This window comes from Macrobrachium rosenbergii, chromosome 7, assembly GCF_040412425.1.
Source record: "Macrobrachium rosenbergii isolate ZJJX-2024 chromosome 7, ASM4041242v1, whole genome shotgun sequence".
Lineage (NCBI taxonomy): Eukaryota > Metazoa > Arthropoda > Malacostraca > Decapoda > Palaemonidae > Macrobrachium > Macrobrachium rosenbergii.
This window is the reverse complement of record NC_089747.1, coordinates 43258194-43277289: the sequence shown is the minus strand read 5'-3', so window position 1 is coordinate 43277289 and position 19096 is coordinate 43258194. Positions and strand designations below refer to the sequence as shown.

General features: G+C 36.7%; 1 protein-coding gene across 1 annotated transcript; it reads right to left on the bottom strand.

Moving 5' to 3' along the window:
* Nucleotides 1-8770: 8770 nt before the first annotated feature.
* Nucleotides 8771-18431, bottom strand: LOC136840351 (uncharacterized). Its single transcript, XM_067107044.1, has 3 exons — nucleotides 17217-18431; nucleotides 16730-16822; nucleotides 8771-11060 (listed from the first exon to the last, which is right to left on the bottom strand). Exon 3 carries the CDS (start codon nucleotides 10958-10960, stop codon nucleotides 9530-9532), a length of 1431 nt encoding a protein of 476 aa, XP_066963145.1. The 5' UTR covers nucleotides 10961-11060; nucleotides 16730-16822; nucleotides 17217-18431; the 3' UTR covers nucleotides 8771-9529.
* Nucleotides 18432-19096: the final 665 nt, after the last annotated feature.

The following is a 19096-nucleotide window of genomic DNA, read 5'->3' as shown; positions in this document are numbered from 1 at the left end:
AAGGCGACAGCTCTATCCACCCTCCAACGAAGAACTTATTGAATCGCTAGTATTTATTTGATCATAACATATGTTCAGAGAAATTATCATTTGCGTTCGAATATGAGTTTTTATTTATTTATTTTTTTTTTTGGCGAGATAGGAAATTGGTTTTAGTTCGAGATAATCGCCTTATTTTAAAGTGCATGCGAATATTTTAAATCACCTAAATTCGTGGAACAATAATATTAAAAGCATTTGAAAATACGTAGGTACCTGAGATTTGATATATATATATATGTGTGTGTGCGCGTGCATTTGTGTTCATGGACGTATACATACATTCCCACAACGGCATAAATCATAGAACTGTAGCAGGTTATCTAATCCTGAGCAGTCAAATATTAGATATAATAAAGAAAAAACTTGTAAGACATTAATAGCAAAGACACTCCTGTCATAGGCCAAGTGCAGAACAGCAACGAACTAACCTTCTAGGTCTGTAAAGAATCAAAAGAGACCGCACGGTCGTTAGACACTCGGACCGTGACACAGACTTCCTCAACACAACCGTTCATAGAGCGTCGCAGGAAACTGGTTTTCCTCACTTTATCTTTTATGTTATTCTCTTTTCTCTCTTTCGTGTACCTCGAATATTTTGAGGTTTAACGAATTCCTTCGATTCTGGTGTGAATCTGTGGATTTAGTGTTAAGTTTTGAGTGACTTTACTTCCCCAAGATCTATTATTTAGTTATCAGAACGGATTTTCGATGTGTGGTCAAAATGTGATACTGATTTTCGAAAAGGAATTCCCTTTTCCGAGTCTGACCTCACCACGAGCTTCTAGTAAAAGAAAAAAACTATTGAATGTAAATGAAAGAGAGGAGTTTCATCCGGGTAGCATCAGTATTAGATTTAGAGACTGAGAGTAAATAAACCAATTTCAGGCCAAAAAGAGGAACATTCTAATCGAGTTCTGCCTTCCCGTCGCCTGAACCTTTGAGAAAAGGTTCAGATGTTTCCAATTTGAGAGAAAGTTTGTTTTATGAACTTTTTTCTTCCTGTGTATGTCATTTAGTTGCTGGACAGGAGGCGTTCCAGCACAATATTGCTGTGGGCTCAGAGTGATAGTTTTTTTTTTTTTTTTTCAGAAGGAATCGTTGTCGGAAAAGATTCACATTTAAAGCAATACTGGACTGCTGCCAGTTGGGAAAAAGTTTTTTTGATCTTAGTATAGAAGATATGATATCAGTAATTCAAGATATAAAAATCCGTGGTTTTCAAGGATTTTTAAGCTATGTTTTTCTTGTTTTATGAAGAAATATATTATTGTGCGGTCGTCTTTAAGATAGACCTATTGTATGCTTAATATTGGAGCCTACAAACAAATACAAATAATAGATGAGAGAGAGAGAGAGAGGAGAGAGAGAAGAAAACAAGTTAAGTGCCCTCCATCAATCATAAGTATTTTTAAGCATTTATTTTAAATCAGATATTTGGAGAGAGAGAGAGAGAGAGAGAGAGAGAGAGAGAGAGAGAGAGAGAAAAACAATTTAAGTGCCTTCCATCAATCATTAGTACTTTTAAGCAGTTATTTGAAATCTGATAATGGAGAGAGACAGACAGACAGAGACAGAGAGCGAGAGAGAAATTTAAATGTCCTCCATCCAATTATAAGTAGTGTCTGAAATTGACACAATAATAGAATTGCTTTAGGAATTTCAACCAGAAATCTGCTTTCAACTTCTTAACTCGGTCTGATAACATTTGCTCGGCTTCCAAATCCTCCCACAGAACTTTTTCCACGAGAGGATATAATACGTTTTCACTTCCCCACACACACACAAACAGGAATCTTGACTACCGCTTAATCTCTCTTGTCCATCTCACTGTGTGTCTTTTCTTTGTGTCCTATGTTCCTTCCTTCTCTCTCTCTCTCTCTCTCTCTCTCTCTCTCTCTCTCTCTCTCTCTCTCTCTCTCTCTCTCTCTTTATTCGTTTACCTTATATCAACCTTTTCCATCATTTTCTTGTTAGTTGTGCCTTACGTTCCACTTTTTCATTTTCAATCTTTATCCTTCTCGTCAATCTTACATTCCACCATTGTTTTCTGTCTTCTATTCCATATTTTTTTTTATCCTTTCCTTTCGTGCTTATTTTATATATAATTTGTCTTTATTTGGTCTCTTATTCTGGACTGGCCTTCCCCACCCCCCCCAAGTCTCCTATCTTTAGCTCAAATTCCCTTCCATTCTCGTCATCTCCCTTTCTGGATCTTCTCTGTGTCTATCTGCAAGGATGCGAACATCACAAACTCAGGGATTTAGGATCCGGGGTCAGTAGGACCGAGATCTAGAAGTCAGTTCACCTGACCCATATTTCCCTCTCGCCAGTTGTGACGCCAGTCTCCTTAAATCGATCATTCATTCAAAAGACTTATATAAACCCAGGAGGGTTGGAAATTTGTGCTCGGTGAATACGTGAACTGGTTGTGAGTATATTTGATGTTTTAAGTGCATTTATTATTATTATTATTATTATTATTATTATTATTATTATTATTATTAATTATTATTATTATTATTATTATTATCATTATTATTATTATTATTATTGGAGAAACAAAAGCAGTGATTTATGGGTACGTATATTTAAAAATAACTCTCTACAGAGAGCTTTCAGGGAATCTGTTCGATTCCCCTCTTTTCAGAACAGATTCTCTCTCTCTGTAGAGAGTAATACGGAAATATACATACCCATAAATAACAGTGGATTTGTTTCTCCATTTCAAACTCATGCTACTATGAGTAATTTATTATTATTATTATTATTAATATTATTATTATTATTATTATTATTATTATTAATTATTATTATTATTATTATTCAGAAGATGAACCCTATTCATATGGAACAAGGCCACCAAAGGAGCCACTGGCTTCAAATTCAAGCTTTCAAAGAATAAAATGTTTACTAGGAAGAATTAAGAGGAAGTAAAGGGGAACACGGAAAGAACAGATCTCACTTGTTAAAAAAGATTGATAAATTAATAGATAGATAAAAATGTATTAAAACTGAACTTGTATCCCACAAAGTTGTAGCAACTTTCCCTAAAAGTGCTACATGCTGCAACTCAGTTATGCGTTAGGAGCGTTCTTTTTCATTGCGTGTTGTGATGCCAATTTGAGAAAACGTAAATCAATCAATCAATTCAGTTGCGTGTACGTTGCAGAATCTTTCTTTAATTTCTCCAGAGGCCACAAGGGCCACTCCACTCAGACTGCTCATTAACAAAAGCGAAATAAAAACTCTCAGATCACAGCTATTATAGTATCCACGGAAATGAAATGAATGGAATATCTGCAGTATTTTCCCGACTTGTTTGTGTGTCGGTTCTCCAAATGAGCTTTTCTGTTTCAGTCTCATTCTTATGCAGCGAACACAAACCGTCGCTTCATCTTCCATCTTGACACATCGCATCCAAAACAAGTTCGAGAGGGATTTTTTTTTTTTTTTTGCTCCCGGGACAGACTCAAAAATGAAAATGGCTTTATGTTAATTGCCTTTCTGTTGTTTCAGCCGAGAGTTTTTTTATATATCGATTTCTGTGACTCTGTTGCCAATATACGTAGCTTCTGTCATTTCTTGTTTATGGAATATTTTCGTATTTTTCTTGGTAGGAATTGTGGAATTTTACGTTAAAGGAATTTGTTCCCGTTAAAGTTACCTTCAGCTTACAGCTGTTCATTGAATTAGATTTAAAGATCAGCAACACTGAAGAATATTCGGCAGTCTTTAAATTGATATTTACGTTATTGTGTTAATATCCAATAGTGAGTCGGCAGTCTCGGGAGAGATTGTTATTCGTGATAGTGAGAGTAACGCAGTGTGTTATATTACGGGTGAAAATGTCACTTGGGACATAGGCTTGCTCGAACAAAAGCAAGATGAAGATAAATTGTTGTCAGATGCTAAGGCATTTCTTAGGGGAGTTTCACCGAGGAAAGGGTATAAGTTGCCTTTTTCTGGTCTAGAGTTGGAGAATAATTTATTGGTGAGAAAGTTAAGTATAACTTGCAGAAGTACTCAAAGCATGGGTGAGATTACACAAATCATCGTGCCAGAGTCTAGTGCCACAAGTTCTAGACATTGTACATTGTAAATTTGGTTCGCCTCATTTAGGTGTGGACAAGACGTATGAAAACGTCAGGTCAAAGTTTTTTTGGAAAAATATGTTTTCCGCAGTAGAAGCCTTTGTGAAGAAGTGCGCTATTTGCAATGCGAATAAGCCAGCGACGACAGTGTCGTGTCGTTTGGGTTCATATCCCATACCACATAGGCCGTTTCAGAGAGTGCATATGGATATTCTGGGTAACTTCTCAGAGTCCGCTTATGGTTATAGACATTTATTAGTAGTTGTTGACGAGTTAACTCGCTTTGTCGAGATTTTCCCACTGAAGTACAAATCAGCTGAGGAAGTTGCTATAGCGTTCTTTAAGGGGATAATTTGTCGATATGGTGTTCCTGAATGTCTGATCACAGACAATGGTAGGGAGTTTATTAATAAGACTTTAGACGGTCTTGCTAATTTTACTGGGAATAAAGAAAGTATCTATAATCCCGTATAGACCTGAAGCAAAAAAGGAAATAGATTTATTGTTGTGAATGAAAACACAGGTGTGTCTCGTTTGACACATATTTCTAAGATTAAAAGACGGGTTAATGGGTATTAGCATGGATGCATTCCTGGGTTGTATTGTTGTTTTGGTAATGGGTAGTTACGGGTCATTTTTTCCTTTCGGGTGTTAATGGGTTGTAAATGGGCATGACTTGTAGTTTGTTGTAATTCAGGAGGACGTTACTCCGTAGAGTTTTACAATTTTTAATAGTTCGGGTTCGTTGTGATTTCTGATGTAAGCTGCAGTACTTAGTGTAAATTGTGTGCAGAATACCGTAGAGTTTTGTAGATATATGAATTTGAGTTTTTGTTTTTTTATATGGATCGCAACTGCGGTTAAAGGATTTCATCGTTCGCACTTGGCGATAGTAATGGGTTACTTTGAGTTAATGGTTTTCTTTCATATGATTTTAGGAATTGAGACATGGGCTAATTTCATACGAGATTTGACCCGTGTGTTAGTGTGTTAGTGTGTTATTGTGTTATGATGTGTTTTATCATCTGACGCAATATCTTTGTTGTTTAGGATTTTTTTTTGGGGAGGTACTTAGTATATCGGACCGAACGGGTCTGATCTTTTTCGGGTTGGGATATGTCGGTTAGGATTTAGGAGAGGTTTAGGAAGGTTTTTGATAGGGATATCGAATTCGAGTATTTGGATTTTTCAGTTCTCTTTAAAAATTAAGGGAGCTATACCATGAGTAATGGTAGTTGTTAGGATCATAGGAGCGATTGCCATTATGTCAATTGCTATTTTGTTGAGAATTAGTCAGGTATTGCAAAATATTCGCTAACCGGAGTAGAACCTTGATGTCTTTTACGACATATGATACCTTTCAGATGTTTAGGATTGCCTTTCGTTGTTGAGTACTTTTTTCTGTTGGATAGAATTTTTATGAATAGTTCCTTAGAGTTAGTGTACTTGGTAGTGAGTTGACTGTGGAAATTCCGGGTACCAACTTGGAATTGTTTCACACTGAGAACATATGACCTTTGTACTAGTAGTCTTATTTGGTTCAGTAATAATATGGTATAGGAATAGACGAGTTACTTTTGATATGACTGTCGATATGACCGACTCACGGAAAATACCACTCCCTCGAAATGGAGAGGTTGGAATAGCTTCACCGTCCTCAACATATGAGAAAGCAGTCAACGTTACTTCTGCACTGTGGTGGGACGATCCAGAACTTTGGAGAGATGTCGGGCAGGATGTCTTCATGTTGCCGTACTTTCGAGGAGACGTTGGGTTGGCGCAAAAAGGATTTGCGAGCCATTCATTTTCGTCGGATCGCTGGGAGACGCGAGAATACATTCAGCTTGGATTGGTGCAGTCGCAAGCCTTTCGTCTTGGTTGGACCACCGTTGGCGTGCGCAGTCGCAGGCCTTTCGTCATGAGGGCAGTACCAGGAGTGAAATCGTCTAGATTAATGCGTTTCTTGAATGAACTGGTTATGCTATAATATCTGTGTTATAAGATATATATAAGTTTTGCACCTAGACATTTTGAGGTGGGGTCCACCTCAGGTGCGTGGACCGAGCAATCTGTAAAGGCTCGCGAAGGTGACCTTTGAAAAGTTGGGTCAGCTATTCGCAGGGTCCATTTTCACTACACGCAGCAAATAGGAAAATGCTGAAACATTCGCATACCACAAGGGTCGAAGAAACCACCTTGGTGACAAGACACGGGCTGGAAAATGCGTTTTCAGCAAAGAACGTTCTAGAAGCTGAACCAGTTACAAAATCCGGTTTTGAAAGGATGCTTCTTAATAATGTATGGTGTGTACGTGTACTTCGTGACGCCTTGAAGTACAGAGGCGTGTCTTGCCGAACTTTGACCTCGAATGATGTCATACAAAAGTACGTTCGTTCGTGCGTTACATAATGAATATAATGGGAGGAACTGTTGTTCGAATCGGACTTGTGAGATCCGTTTCATGTGTGTCTGAAGATGTATGATTTTTCACATGGAGACTGTCCCAGAGGACTTGTGGAGTGAGTAAGAATTCATATACGTTTTTAGACTTTGTTTTTCAGAACTGTGAACACACGGTACCTCCTGTCAGTGAAATGTGTGTTTCTGCAATTTTTTACATTTTATGATTTTTAATGTGACGTTTCTTTTTTCACAGGTATTTCTGTTCCACTCCAATCCTATTCCTTTTTCCTCTCTCACTCCTACGAGGATGAGAGTGGTATGACATTTGAGATGACCTGTTTTAATTGATTGACGTGTTCATGATTTGACAGATGAGTTATTTTCTGTAATGGGGGGGTTTATGATTTTGGAACCTTATTTCCTTAGAAGATTTTCTGATAGTTATGTGAAACATTGGATTTCATTCTTCGTAATTTTTAAGAAGTTATTTTTCGTTGATTTTGTCAATAAAGGGTTTTAGTTTTGTACTTAGTATCTCATTCCAGTAGTCCTTAGATTTTAGTTAGGGAAAGATATAACTTACGATGCCGGCTCACGTTACTGCTATCGCACAATGTCTCGGGATAAGCGAGATCAAACCTCTGTTCATAAAACAGAGACTTAAATCAAGTATAGGCTCAGAAAGGGCCGTTACAGTTTTTAAATGTGGTTTATCCTAAAGTAGGAAACTACCAGTAAAAAAATATTTATCTCTTATTTTAACATAGAACTTATTAATAAGAAAACTTATCCTCTGCTTATTATGACATAGAATCAGGAATGAGTGTATTCTCACAAACACTGAGAAATACAGTGGTCTTTATTTATTTATTTTCATTTGGAGACTAATAAATATTTCCTTTGTATTCTGGGAAGAATCGAAAACATTTTAGGAGGCGACTTTTTGCACGTCTTCTTTTTCCTCTTTCTCCTTTCCTTATTTCTTGCTTCTTCTTCTTCTTCTTCTTCTTCTTCTTCTTCTTCTTCTTCTTCTTCTTCTTCTTCTTCTTCTGTTCTCTGACGTGAATTGGAGCTGCTTTTAAAAAGACATTGATTTATGCTATCTGTGAAAGAACAGTTCCTCCAGATAACATTCTTAATTAAAAGAGTGGCAGGAATAACAGTCTTTGTGGCAGAGTTTATAATTGGAAATTAGAAACGGAAACGCATATCAAACCTTTTTTATCTTTTTTATTCTACGTCCCAATTAGGTACATATAAAGAAGTCTTTCGGTCGACACTTTATGTATAATGATTTGTCCAAGTTTGTGGAATAAAAAAACAGATGCGAAACGTCGCTCGTTTTCATAATGGGGACAACTGAGTCGATTTGAGTTACTAAGATTGAACGTTGGTGTTGGAGAGAGAGTGTTTGAGTGATGTCTAAAGAGGTGTTTTGGCCGGATATTTGTTCTTATCTAATTATAGATAATCAGGGCAATAGAAAAGAGAGAGAGAGACTTCTAACTAATTGTAATGGAAAATCAAGAGAGATTTGAGAGAGAGAGAGAAAGAGAGAGAGAGAAGAAAGTTTGTTAGAGCAATGTTTTCGACATCACTGTTCAAAGCCATCTCGACGGATGATTGGTTTAGTGTTCAGTGAAGCATTACAAGATCTTTGTAGTATTTTCAATTATATTCTCTTTTATTTCTCTTATTATCTGATAATCAATCCAAATATTTAAATACAGGAACAAATTCATTACCTGCCTTCTGCTGGCGTCTCCTGAATTTCAGTTTATCAGTTTTATTTTCTATTCTTTCATGTTTATCTATTTATCACCTTTTCCTGTAACTTGTCTTTCTCTGCGGGCTGAAAATCTCTTTAATAACACTCTTATTTATAGTCTGTTGACTTGTCCTTTAATATTTATAGTCTGTTGACTCTGTCCTTTAGGGTTTATAGTCTGTTGACTCTGTCCTTTAGGGTTTATAGTCTGTTGACTCTGTCCTTTAGGGTTTATAGTCTGTTGACTATATGTCCTTTAGGGTTTATAGTCTGTTGACTCTGTCCTTTAGGGTTTATAGTCTGTTGACTCTGTCCTTTAGGGTTTATAGTCTGGTTGCACCACATATGAATGACTCTCTTTCTGTTGACTTTCATTTGATAGTAACGCAGGGGACTCGGTAAGTTAGGTTGAAATTGTCTATTAATATTTTCTAAATTTCAGGAGGGGGTAAGTATTCACCGGGCACGGTTTTTCATAAGTTTTATTACACAAAACTATTTCACACGGCCAGCCACACTGGACTTAGAAATTTCTTGATGTTAAGAGAGGAGCGAGTGACACAATCCTACCCAATTTGGTTTTCAAGTAACTCTGGCTAAAAATTGATCAGAATGAACTCTGGACCTATGTTGAATAAAACTCCGCCTCCTTGAGGACGTCTACTTTACTCTTAATGGTTCAATCTTAACTCCCACTTTTGGCAAGGACAAATCAGGTCAATTTTGCTGACCTTTTCGCTTCATAACCTATCCTCTAACTCCTCCTTCCTTTCCCACATCTTGGAGGTTTGTTATGGTTAGTCTTCAATTTACTTGGTCCCATGACTCATCATTTTAAACTATCAACATCGTGTCTCTCTCTCTCTCTCTTTCATAATCCCGATCAGTGAATCTCATACTTATTCACTGCATAACATCACTCGGTCACCTACCTGCATTGACTACAATGCAAGTAGATAACCAACTCAACTTGACTATAGTCAATTACTTCAATTTCAATAATTTCTACTAACAAGCAATAAATGCAAGAAACATTATAATGCATCATAGTGCTAACACAAACAATATAAGCATGAATTTGAATATCAAATACTCAAACTAAATGCAGAAAATTATGGCAAAGTAAATATATCAAATGCCTATTACTCTGGTTATCAATCATAAATTGTAAAATAAAAAAAAATCAATCACCAAATGTTCAAGTGCAAGTCAATGGTAAACGCTATCACTCTCTAGGAAGGATTCTGTCCATCATGTCTTTAATTAAGGTAAGCTTATTCAATATCAATTTCCTGACAATTATAAAAGAAATTAAAGCAAACAGTACCAAAAGAATGACATTTATGAATGACATGATAGGAGAAATCTCGGTCTTATATATATGAAAGAAAGTATGAACCTCTTCTAGCTTTGTGAATGTCTCCAATTCCAGTTCTGAAAGTTGAAATTCGTTAATAACTGCAAACTGATGTACACTTTTACTGAAATTCAAACTGTATGTCGTGAAGACTGTAGGTTTGTAATACAAATTATGTAAAATAACCAATTCACAAGCAGATGAAAATGAGTGTACATTAATGAAAACTACTTCTGTTTTGTTTGACTTACAGTCAATCTTAGCATTCAATCTGTTTGCTGAGAACACAAAAATTTCATCATCAATGATTTGAGCCTTGAAAGTTTCTGTAAACGGTATATATTTACAATGGTTCTTACCATTCTTGTTGTTTACAAGATCATCTAGGCAATGAAGAGCACTCAATGGTTCATAGAAATTCACAATGTTACAAACATATACACCATCATTAAGCATGACACATTCCCTGAATTTATGTTCGGGAATTTCAGTCACTAGGAAAGAATCATGCTGCAAGGCAAAGTGTCGAACTGTTCCTTCTAGTACAATGGACTTATTATCTACTACCATTGGGAATGGATAGACTGACATCAATGAGTTGACGTCTGGATTGTTGAAAGGGATCACTAGTATGATTTGATTGGCTATCACTTTCACTGTTATCAGGCCATAATAGTCCACTATATTTTCTACTAGTGGCTTCAAGTGATTGTTCACAACACATTTCTGAATAATGGCTTCAATTTCACTAGGGGTTATCAGAAAAGGCGACAGCAGGTTTTTACCTGCCATCATGATTGCATTGAGTAATTCCTTGTATTCCAGAAGGAAATTACTTGTTTCTATGAGCAGTTGCTCCATCATTTCTGTTTGATGGATTCTAGCAATTTCTGATGAAACATTATGGAGGGCACTATTCACAAATTCTTTCAGCACTGTGATCATTTTCTGATTTTGATTGACATTTCCTATTACTTTATTATAGACAGTGCCCTGCTCAGAAGCCCAATTTTCAAGTTGTGCCACTCTTTCCTTTAGCCTTTCAACATTACCATCGGTCGCCACTCCAAAGAGATTATGTAAAGCGACGCCTATAAAGGGTATGAGTGATCGCTTTACTACTTTCCTTGGCATAACACTATCGATGTCCCTCTGCAACTTGGAGAGCATGTCGTACAAATTTCTATCTTGGACACTTTGTAATCCTGCCTGTATCTGATTGCTCAGCTGGACTAACTGCTCTCTCTGATCGATAATGGAGTCCGTCTGGATCTTAACAATGGCTAGGTCCTGTATCATCTTAACCTTGCCATGCTCCTTGATGATGGCTCCCTTCCTTAGTTGTACGAGTGAGTTCACAATTTGACTCACTGCCAACCACCATCATACAATCCATTTGCTGAAATAATGTTATCAAGCAGTAAAAATCTTATCAACTACATTTGTTTACCATTGCACTTGCCATTACCTTCTTCTCAAATTATACCTTGGGGTCATTGAAGATTCTATTTTATTATCTATCTTATCTTTATTGGACAAATCTTTTAACTGGGTAGACGACCAAGGTTCTGAATGAACTACTTTAATGTGGTTCCAATGTACAATGGATTCTTTCAAGGTAATTTCATGCATTAACTTGAATTTATTCAACTTCAAAACTTCTAAAACTCTATATGGACCTCGAAATTTTGGTGATACTTTAATATTAGGTCCTTCAAGAACATGATTGAGTACATAAACTTGTTGTCCTACCTTTAACGAGGGTATGGTGGATCTGTTATTGTAATACTTACTAGATTTTTATGTAACTCCTTTAATCTAGCCCTGGTGACTTTAACGGTCTCGTACGTACGTCTTGTCTTCCAAGCAATATAGTCCTCGTAGTTGTACGTACGTCTGGGTGGTGCAGCATCATCCAAAAGTGAATTTGGCATTCTCTTTTGGTAGCCATACAATAGGAAATGAGGAGTTTCTCCTATTGATTCATTTACTGTGTTGTTTAGAGTAAATTGTATGTCTTCGAGAGTCAAGTCCCAGTCTTCAGTGCTAGGGGTTACCAATGTTTTCAGAACATCCTTTATCTTGCGATTTGTTCTTTCTACTGCTCCATTTGAGCTTGGCTTATATGCTGTTATTTGACATTTCTGTATTTCATAAAAGTCACACAAATTCGTTAGAATGTCACTAGTAAATTCAGCAGCATTGTCTGAGAGCAAAACTTGAGGACATGAATGTCTGGTTATAATTCTAGACTTAAAGGCTTCTGCCACCGTTGATGCTTCTCTGTTTCTAGTTGGAACAATTTCTACGTATCTGGTCAAATAGTCAATGAAAACTAAAATCTGTTTATTTCCTCTGATGGTGTTCGGGAATGGACCTAAGAAATCCATTGTGACTACTTGAAAAGGATTTAATTCTGAAGGATACATTTCCAGAGGAGCCTTAACGTTGACATTCCCCTTATGTATATTACATAGGGTACAATTCTGAACAAATCGAGTAGCATCTTCACTACATCGAGGCCAAAAATAGTTTCTAGTGATTGTTCTACATGTTTTCTTAATTCCAGGATGTCCTGATAACTTGTATGAATGGGTTAGTTCTAAAACGTCTTGTATTAGTGTATTAGGAATGTACAAACGTGAACAAGCATTTGTTTCGTCTGAAGTCTTGTACAATAACCCATCTATCAATTGAAACTCTGAATTTTTCTCACCTTGCAAGAGGTTACCAATTACTTCCTTTATTCTAGAATCCTTTTGTTGTTCCTGACGAACTTTGTCTAAATCTAAGTCTGTGATTTGACAACTGAAGGCGAAATTAGGAGTGGTAATTTGTTTCTCGTTCTCTTCTTGTGATCTAGATAAGGCGTCAGCTAATGTGTTATATCTACCAGGTATGTATCTAAATTCTGGGGCAAATTCTAATACGCTAACGAACCATCTATTGAACTTCATATTATTGGTAAAAGCCCTTTTTCTTGAAAAGATCACAAATGGGTTTATGATCTGTAAGAACATTAATTTTATGTCCTAGCAAAATGTGTCTAAATTTCTGTAATCCCCAGACTAATGCCAAACATTCCCTTTCTGTTGTACTGTAATTTCTTTCAGCTGCATTCAAAACTCTACTGGCATAGTATACAGTCCTCATCCTTGTTTTATCCTTTTGCATCAAGACGGCACCTAGTCCTGTACTTGAAGCATCACAGGCTAAGTAGAATTCCTTCTCGAAGTCTGGATAAACTAGGATAGGATCTGTTATCAACATATCCTTTAGTGTTTTGAACGCTGCTTCCTGTTCATCTTTCCACTCATAGCTAGCATCTTTCCTAGTTAACTCAGTTAATGGTTTTGCTATGGTAGCAAATCCCTTTATGAAAGGTCGATAATATCCTACCATACCTAGGAATCTTCTTAGTTCCTTCAAATTTCTTGGGGCTGGATAGTCTACAATAGCCTTAATCTTTCCTTCTTGCATTTTCAAACCATGTTCACTGATAACATGTCCTAGATATTCTAGAGATTTCTTCAGAAACTGACATTTCTTAATTTTTACCTTTAAACCGGCCTTTCTGAGCCTATCTAATACTAATTCTATTGTCTTGAAATGACTCTCTACATCCTTACTAGCAATTATTACATCATCAAGATAAACCGATACGTCTTCAACATCTCCCAAGATTTGCAGCATTAAACGTACAAACGTTAAAGGAGCTGAAGTAAGACCAAATGGCATTACCTCAAATTGCAAATGTTCTTTGTGAGTACTGAATGCCGTGAGATGCTTGGATTCTTCATCGAGAGGAACTTGCCAATATCCACTCAGTAGATCGAGGCTAGAAAAAACCTTGGCACCTCCTAATTGAGCTAACATGTCATTAATGACTGGCATTGGCATTCGATCAGGGATGGTGTGGGAATTCAATTTACGGTAATCAATTACCATCCTCCATGTACCGTCTTTCTTTAGAACTAGCAGTAAAGGTGAATTATAAGGTGACTGAGAAGGTATTACAACTCCATCTTCCTTCATCTCTTCAACCATCTCGTCTACAATGGGTCTTTGACTTATTGGAAGTTTGTAGTTAGGTATATAAAAAGGTCTAGCACCATCTTCTATGACTATTTTGTGCTGCAGGACATCTGTCCTTCCTAACTTATCTCCTGTTACTGCTACAACACTCCTATATTTCTCTAATATCTGTATTAACCTGTCCCTACAATGAGGAAAATCTGTATTATTTACTTCCCTTTCTAATTTAACTCTTGTGTCAGCTACAGAGACAAATGCTTTTTCACTTAGGGTTAGTAAAGGGTTAGTAATCACAATTCCCTTACAGAATTCTATGCCGGCATGCAATTCTAGTCTCTTGTCAGAATAATTATAACATAAGTCGTACAATTTCCACCATTAAGTCTTACTAGGGAATTGTCCATTTTCACAAAGTCTGGTAAGTCTTCATTAACTAATAACACATCTGTATCACCTAGGTTTTTATCTGTTACAATTCTAAGACAAACCTTTGTCAGACCTTGTGGATGCAGTATAACGCTATTGTTTAATTTGAGTTTTACAAGATTATCATCGGCAGTACTAACTAAGCAGATCTCTTCTGCATTCTGTGCATCGGCAGTGTAACAGACATCAGTATCATCTGAATTTTCATCTTGTAGTATCACAGAACCTATCTCTGTCATTTTTAGGTTGCCTAACAGCAACACCTCATTGAGATACTTCTCTTCCGTATCTTCTCTTATTATTAAGTGACTACAATCTATTAGCGTGTCAGGATCGTCAGGTTGGGAAAAAGAACTAAGTTCTTCGGAGGTATCTACTTGTCGTGCACTTGAGTTATCAGGTTCATACCTGCTATCTGAGAATTCCTCCTGAGTGGCTTCTAGGCTTTTAAAAGTAGTTTGTCTATCTTCTCCTATTTCTTCTATCATTGAATTTCTACACACTGTCCTACCCGGTTAGCATTAACTTCTATTTCTATCTGTTGGATGTCTACTTCTTCAGATGAGGCTGTCTCAGGTAAAGTGATCAAGTTTATCTGAAACTGTTCCTCTTCTTCAAGAGAGCAAACATTTCCTCTATCAATTTCCTTGATAGTTATTCTTCCATTGCTACAATCTAGTGCAATTCCACATCTTTTCATAGCCTGGAAGGAAAATAGAGCTTGAGCTGGAAAATATTTCTCTTCCAACACCACAAACTCTTCCCTGTATTTCTTATTTAGAATTTCTATCTCTAAATTGACATTGCCTATAGCCCTTATTTGCTTTCCAGCGATCCCCTTTATGGTCCTATAGGATTCTCTCATTTGGGAAAGCTCACAACCTATATGTTTTGTTAAAGTGCCTTTATCTATGATACTTACAGTACTGCCTGTATCCAACAATATGGAACTCAGTACACCTTCTAAGTGTACTTGTATGATAGGCAACTCTTCCTGACACGTATTAAAATTCTTTACAGAAAACACTATTTCATTACTTCGAGTAATGTCTGTTGGGGACACATCCTTATTCACTGTCACTATTTCTTTCTGTAAGGATGGACCTTTCTGCTGCACTCTCTGTGATTGTCACTGAGAATCCCCTTGATTTGGGTTACTGGGGAGGTATTTTGATTATTAGGCTGAGTACTTTGGTTATTTTGAGACCCTGAGAATTTCCCTGGTTGTTGTACCAACAGTTTTGGATCAAATGTCCTGTCTTATTGCAATTCGAACACCATTTGTTTCTTCTACAATTCTGGGTTGTATGGTTGTTATAACCACAATTTCCACAACTTTGTCTCTGCCTATTGAACTGTGGCCTATTATTCCCTGAATTTTGGCCTTGACTAGCTCCCCTCTGTCCAGGAGTCCTGTTATTTCCACTGTTATTTCCATTAGTTCCAGTGGTATTCCCATTGTTACCTCTATTTGGCGGCCTACCTTGATTGTTTCTATTTGATTGATTAAATCTCCTATTGTTGTTCCCACCATTTCTATCAAACGAATTTCTATTTCCCTGATACCTAGACCTAGCTTGCCCTGATTGGTTTCTATTGGACTGATTGCTATTATTTCTTGGGTTTCCACTAGCTACGGTTCCCGTAAAATCTGCACTACTACTTGATGAATTCTGTTTTACTTTCCTTTCTATGTACATCAAAGTTTGTACAATTCCATCATTTGGCTTCCTATCACAGTACTTCTTTAAGGCTACTCTTTCTTCCTTACCCAAAGCATCGTAGATTGGTCCTAATGACATATATCTAAGTACCTTGGATATACTAGCTAAATCTGTTTCATCATCATCAAATTCATCCTTCCTTCCAACAACAATTCCTACAGCTTTCATATCTGTCGTCACTCTATCTATAGCTTCTTCTACTCTAGTGGCTAAAACTAAGTGATTACCCTCATATTTCTGATGATGGAAAGTTCCTATGTTATACCATGGATCTTTCTGTGCTTCTGGTTGCCAAAACTGTAAGCACTGTTTCTTGAATTCGTTAAACAGAGTAATATTCCTAAAAGTACTGAATGAAGAACTGTATGTGCATCACCATGTTCCATACTAACATACAAGAGTGCTTCATCTATTTTCTTTCTCTCATCTGTGATACCAGCAGCTGAAATTCTGCTTTCTGTGTCTGCTATCCATCGATTTACACCATATTCTTCTAATCTACTTTTATCTACATTACTTGGGTCTACCGTTCCACAAAATCTAGTGGCTTGGGTTATTACGGCGGCTTGCGCCATGTTGGGATTTCTAGGTACAATGGAAGTTATTGGGTTAGTGGTTACAACTGAAGGGTTAGGCGCACTCGGTAAACTAAGTGGGGGACCTTGACTACGAGAACGTCTGGGTCTAGTATTACTAGGATCAATTGGTCTAGAAAGTCGTTCAGGTACAGGTCTTAGGTTATATGGAGCCTGGTCTTCGCTTCTTGTCTGTTGCAGTCGGGCGATAACTTCGTCCAAAGTGTTATTCATATTAATTCATAAAATATTCAATGATTCCAAGAATGAAAAATTGAAAAAAAAAAATTTGAGAAGCAGGTACTTACTTCAATTGCATGTTTGCTGAGTTGACTGTATCCCTCTATACAAAAAAATTCAAATTTTTCCTAACTCATTCCTTCATAGGACTCTCTCACAATCTGAAAAAGTCTGATATTAGTATTTATGTATACAATTGTTTGGGTTCCACTGCAAAATGCTGCGCCAAGTGTTTAACAAAAAAATTTATCATGATAGAATAATTTAAACAGAATTGTCTCTATCACCAAGTGAACGAAAATTTCTATTTCGTAAAAAAAAATTACTAAATATGAGAAAAAAATTATTTCCTTCGTACAACAATAAGGAAAAATTCTTCAGAATATTATTATCAAAAGAAAAATAATTTACTTAAATCATTTATGTTTAAAAAAAATTATTTGCGCACTGCAGGAAAAATAATTATATAAAATTTCACTCACACAAAAAAATTTAATTATTCACAGAGAAAAAATTTCTCTTGATAATTCCCCGATACTAGGAATGAATGTTTACTATTCAATTAGCTTCGTGTCGCCTTGCACTTGAAGATCGCGCTGATTGCACTTGAGCGCAATTTGTCGTTAGCATCCAGCGATAATTCGGCACAGCTCGGCCGACTTCCAGTCCGTACTTGCTGAATTTGGCGAAGAAAAATTTTGGAATCCCTTCCAAATTGTTGATTGAAGACGTTACTTCCTTTCTCCGGAGGCGGTTATCAACGCGTTGACTTCTAAACTTTATCGCCGTTCCGAATTCTTCACTCTCTTTCGTCGCCGTCTTCCGCTCTCATTCGTCGCCGTCGTCGTCACTGCTCTGCTACCGCTACTTTTCGCTAAGTCTCCCTTTTAGCGACCAAAAATTTTTGGAATTTCGTGTATTTAAGTCCGTACACGATAGAAAAGTTCACTGAACTGACGTAGATATAAGCGACTTTCATACGTCCGCCAACACTGTTTGTTTTCGTCTTCTCCGCTTCTGCGATCGGCGTAGTATAGGGCGAGTTGCTGATTCTTTCTTTCGTAAATTTCGTTTTCTTATAAAAATCACCGCTGATCTATGCCGTGATTATTACTATTGTTCTTATTATGGTCATATATAATTATTAAACTAATTTCTGGTTGATCTTATGCGAATGTTCGGAAGTTTCAAACTAGGCAGAGATTTACCGCTGTCAATTTTTCATTCCGATCGACGCAAAAAGATTCACTGCTTCTTGGAATATTTCGTTCTGCTTCGTTTCCCTTCTGCTACAGTGTTGATGTTGTATTGGTGTTTCTAGTGCTGAAGACCGTCTTGAGATTATTTGCGCTGTTAAATTGAGAGTTAGTTTCAGCGCCGTCACTGCTCAGTCTCTGTAAATTTCTCTAGGGCCGTGAACTTTAATGTTTTTCAAATGTGCGCTGGGCGAAATCCTCCGAAACTGCCACCAAATTTTATGTTATGCGATGCAGTATTTCTTTGTATTGCGTTGCACCACATATGAATGACTCTCTTTCTGTTGACTTTCATTTGATAGTAACGCAGGGGACTCGGTAAGTTAGGTTGAAATTGTCTATTAATATTTTCTAAATTTCAGGAGGGGGTAAGTATTCACCGGGCACGGTTTTTCATAAGTTTTATTACACAAAACTATTTCACACGGCCAGCCACACTGGACTTAGAAATTTCTTGATGTTAAGAGAGGAGCGAGTGACACAATCCTACCCAATTTGGTTTTCAAGTAACTCTGGCTAAAAATTGATCAGAATGAACTCTGGACCTATGTTGAATAAAACTCCGCCTCCTTGAGGACGTCTACTTTACTCTTAATGGTTCAATCTTAACTCCCACTTTTGGCAAGGACAAATCAGGTCAATTTTGCTGACCTTTTCGCTTCATAACCTATCCTCTAACTCCTCCTTCCTTTCCCACATCTTGGAGGTTTGTTATGGTTAGTCTTCAATTTACTTGGTCCCATGACTCATCATTTTAAACTATCAACATCGTGTCTCTCTCTCTCTCTCTTTCATAATCCCGATCAGTGAATCTCATACTTATTCACTGCATAACAGGTTATCTGCCTGACTATTATGTGATATGTGGAAAATAGTCTCATATATGTAAATTTTTTTTTTACAAAAGGCCTACAAGCAAAATTGGGTCTATTTTTGTGATATCTTAGCTTTATAAGTTTTTCATTTATAGCTCTAGTCTGTAGCTAGATTTTACTGATAAAGAAAATTCTATTTATGTTTGAAGAAAAAATGGAGTATTTATTCAGTTCTTCTAGATATATAACAATTATGCTGTAAAATTTGTATGGTTATGCATTTATATATCCTTGCTAATAGAATGTTGCTAGCAATAAGCCTGTTTTTTGGTCAGATATTTTTTTTTATTTTATCTTCTACATA

Bases quoted from the DNA above. Each gene is read 5' to 3' on its own strand.
- LOC136840351 (XM_067107044.1), bottom strand. From the start codon at position 10,960: ATGATACAGGACCTAGCCATTGTTAAGATCCAGACGGACTCCATTATC.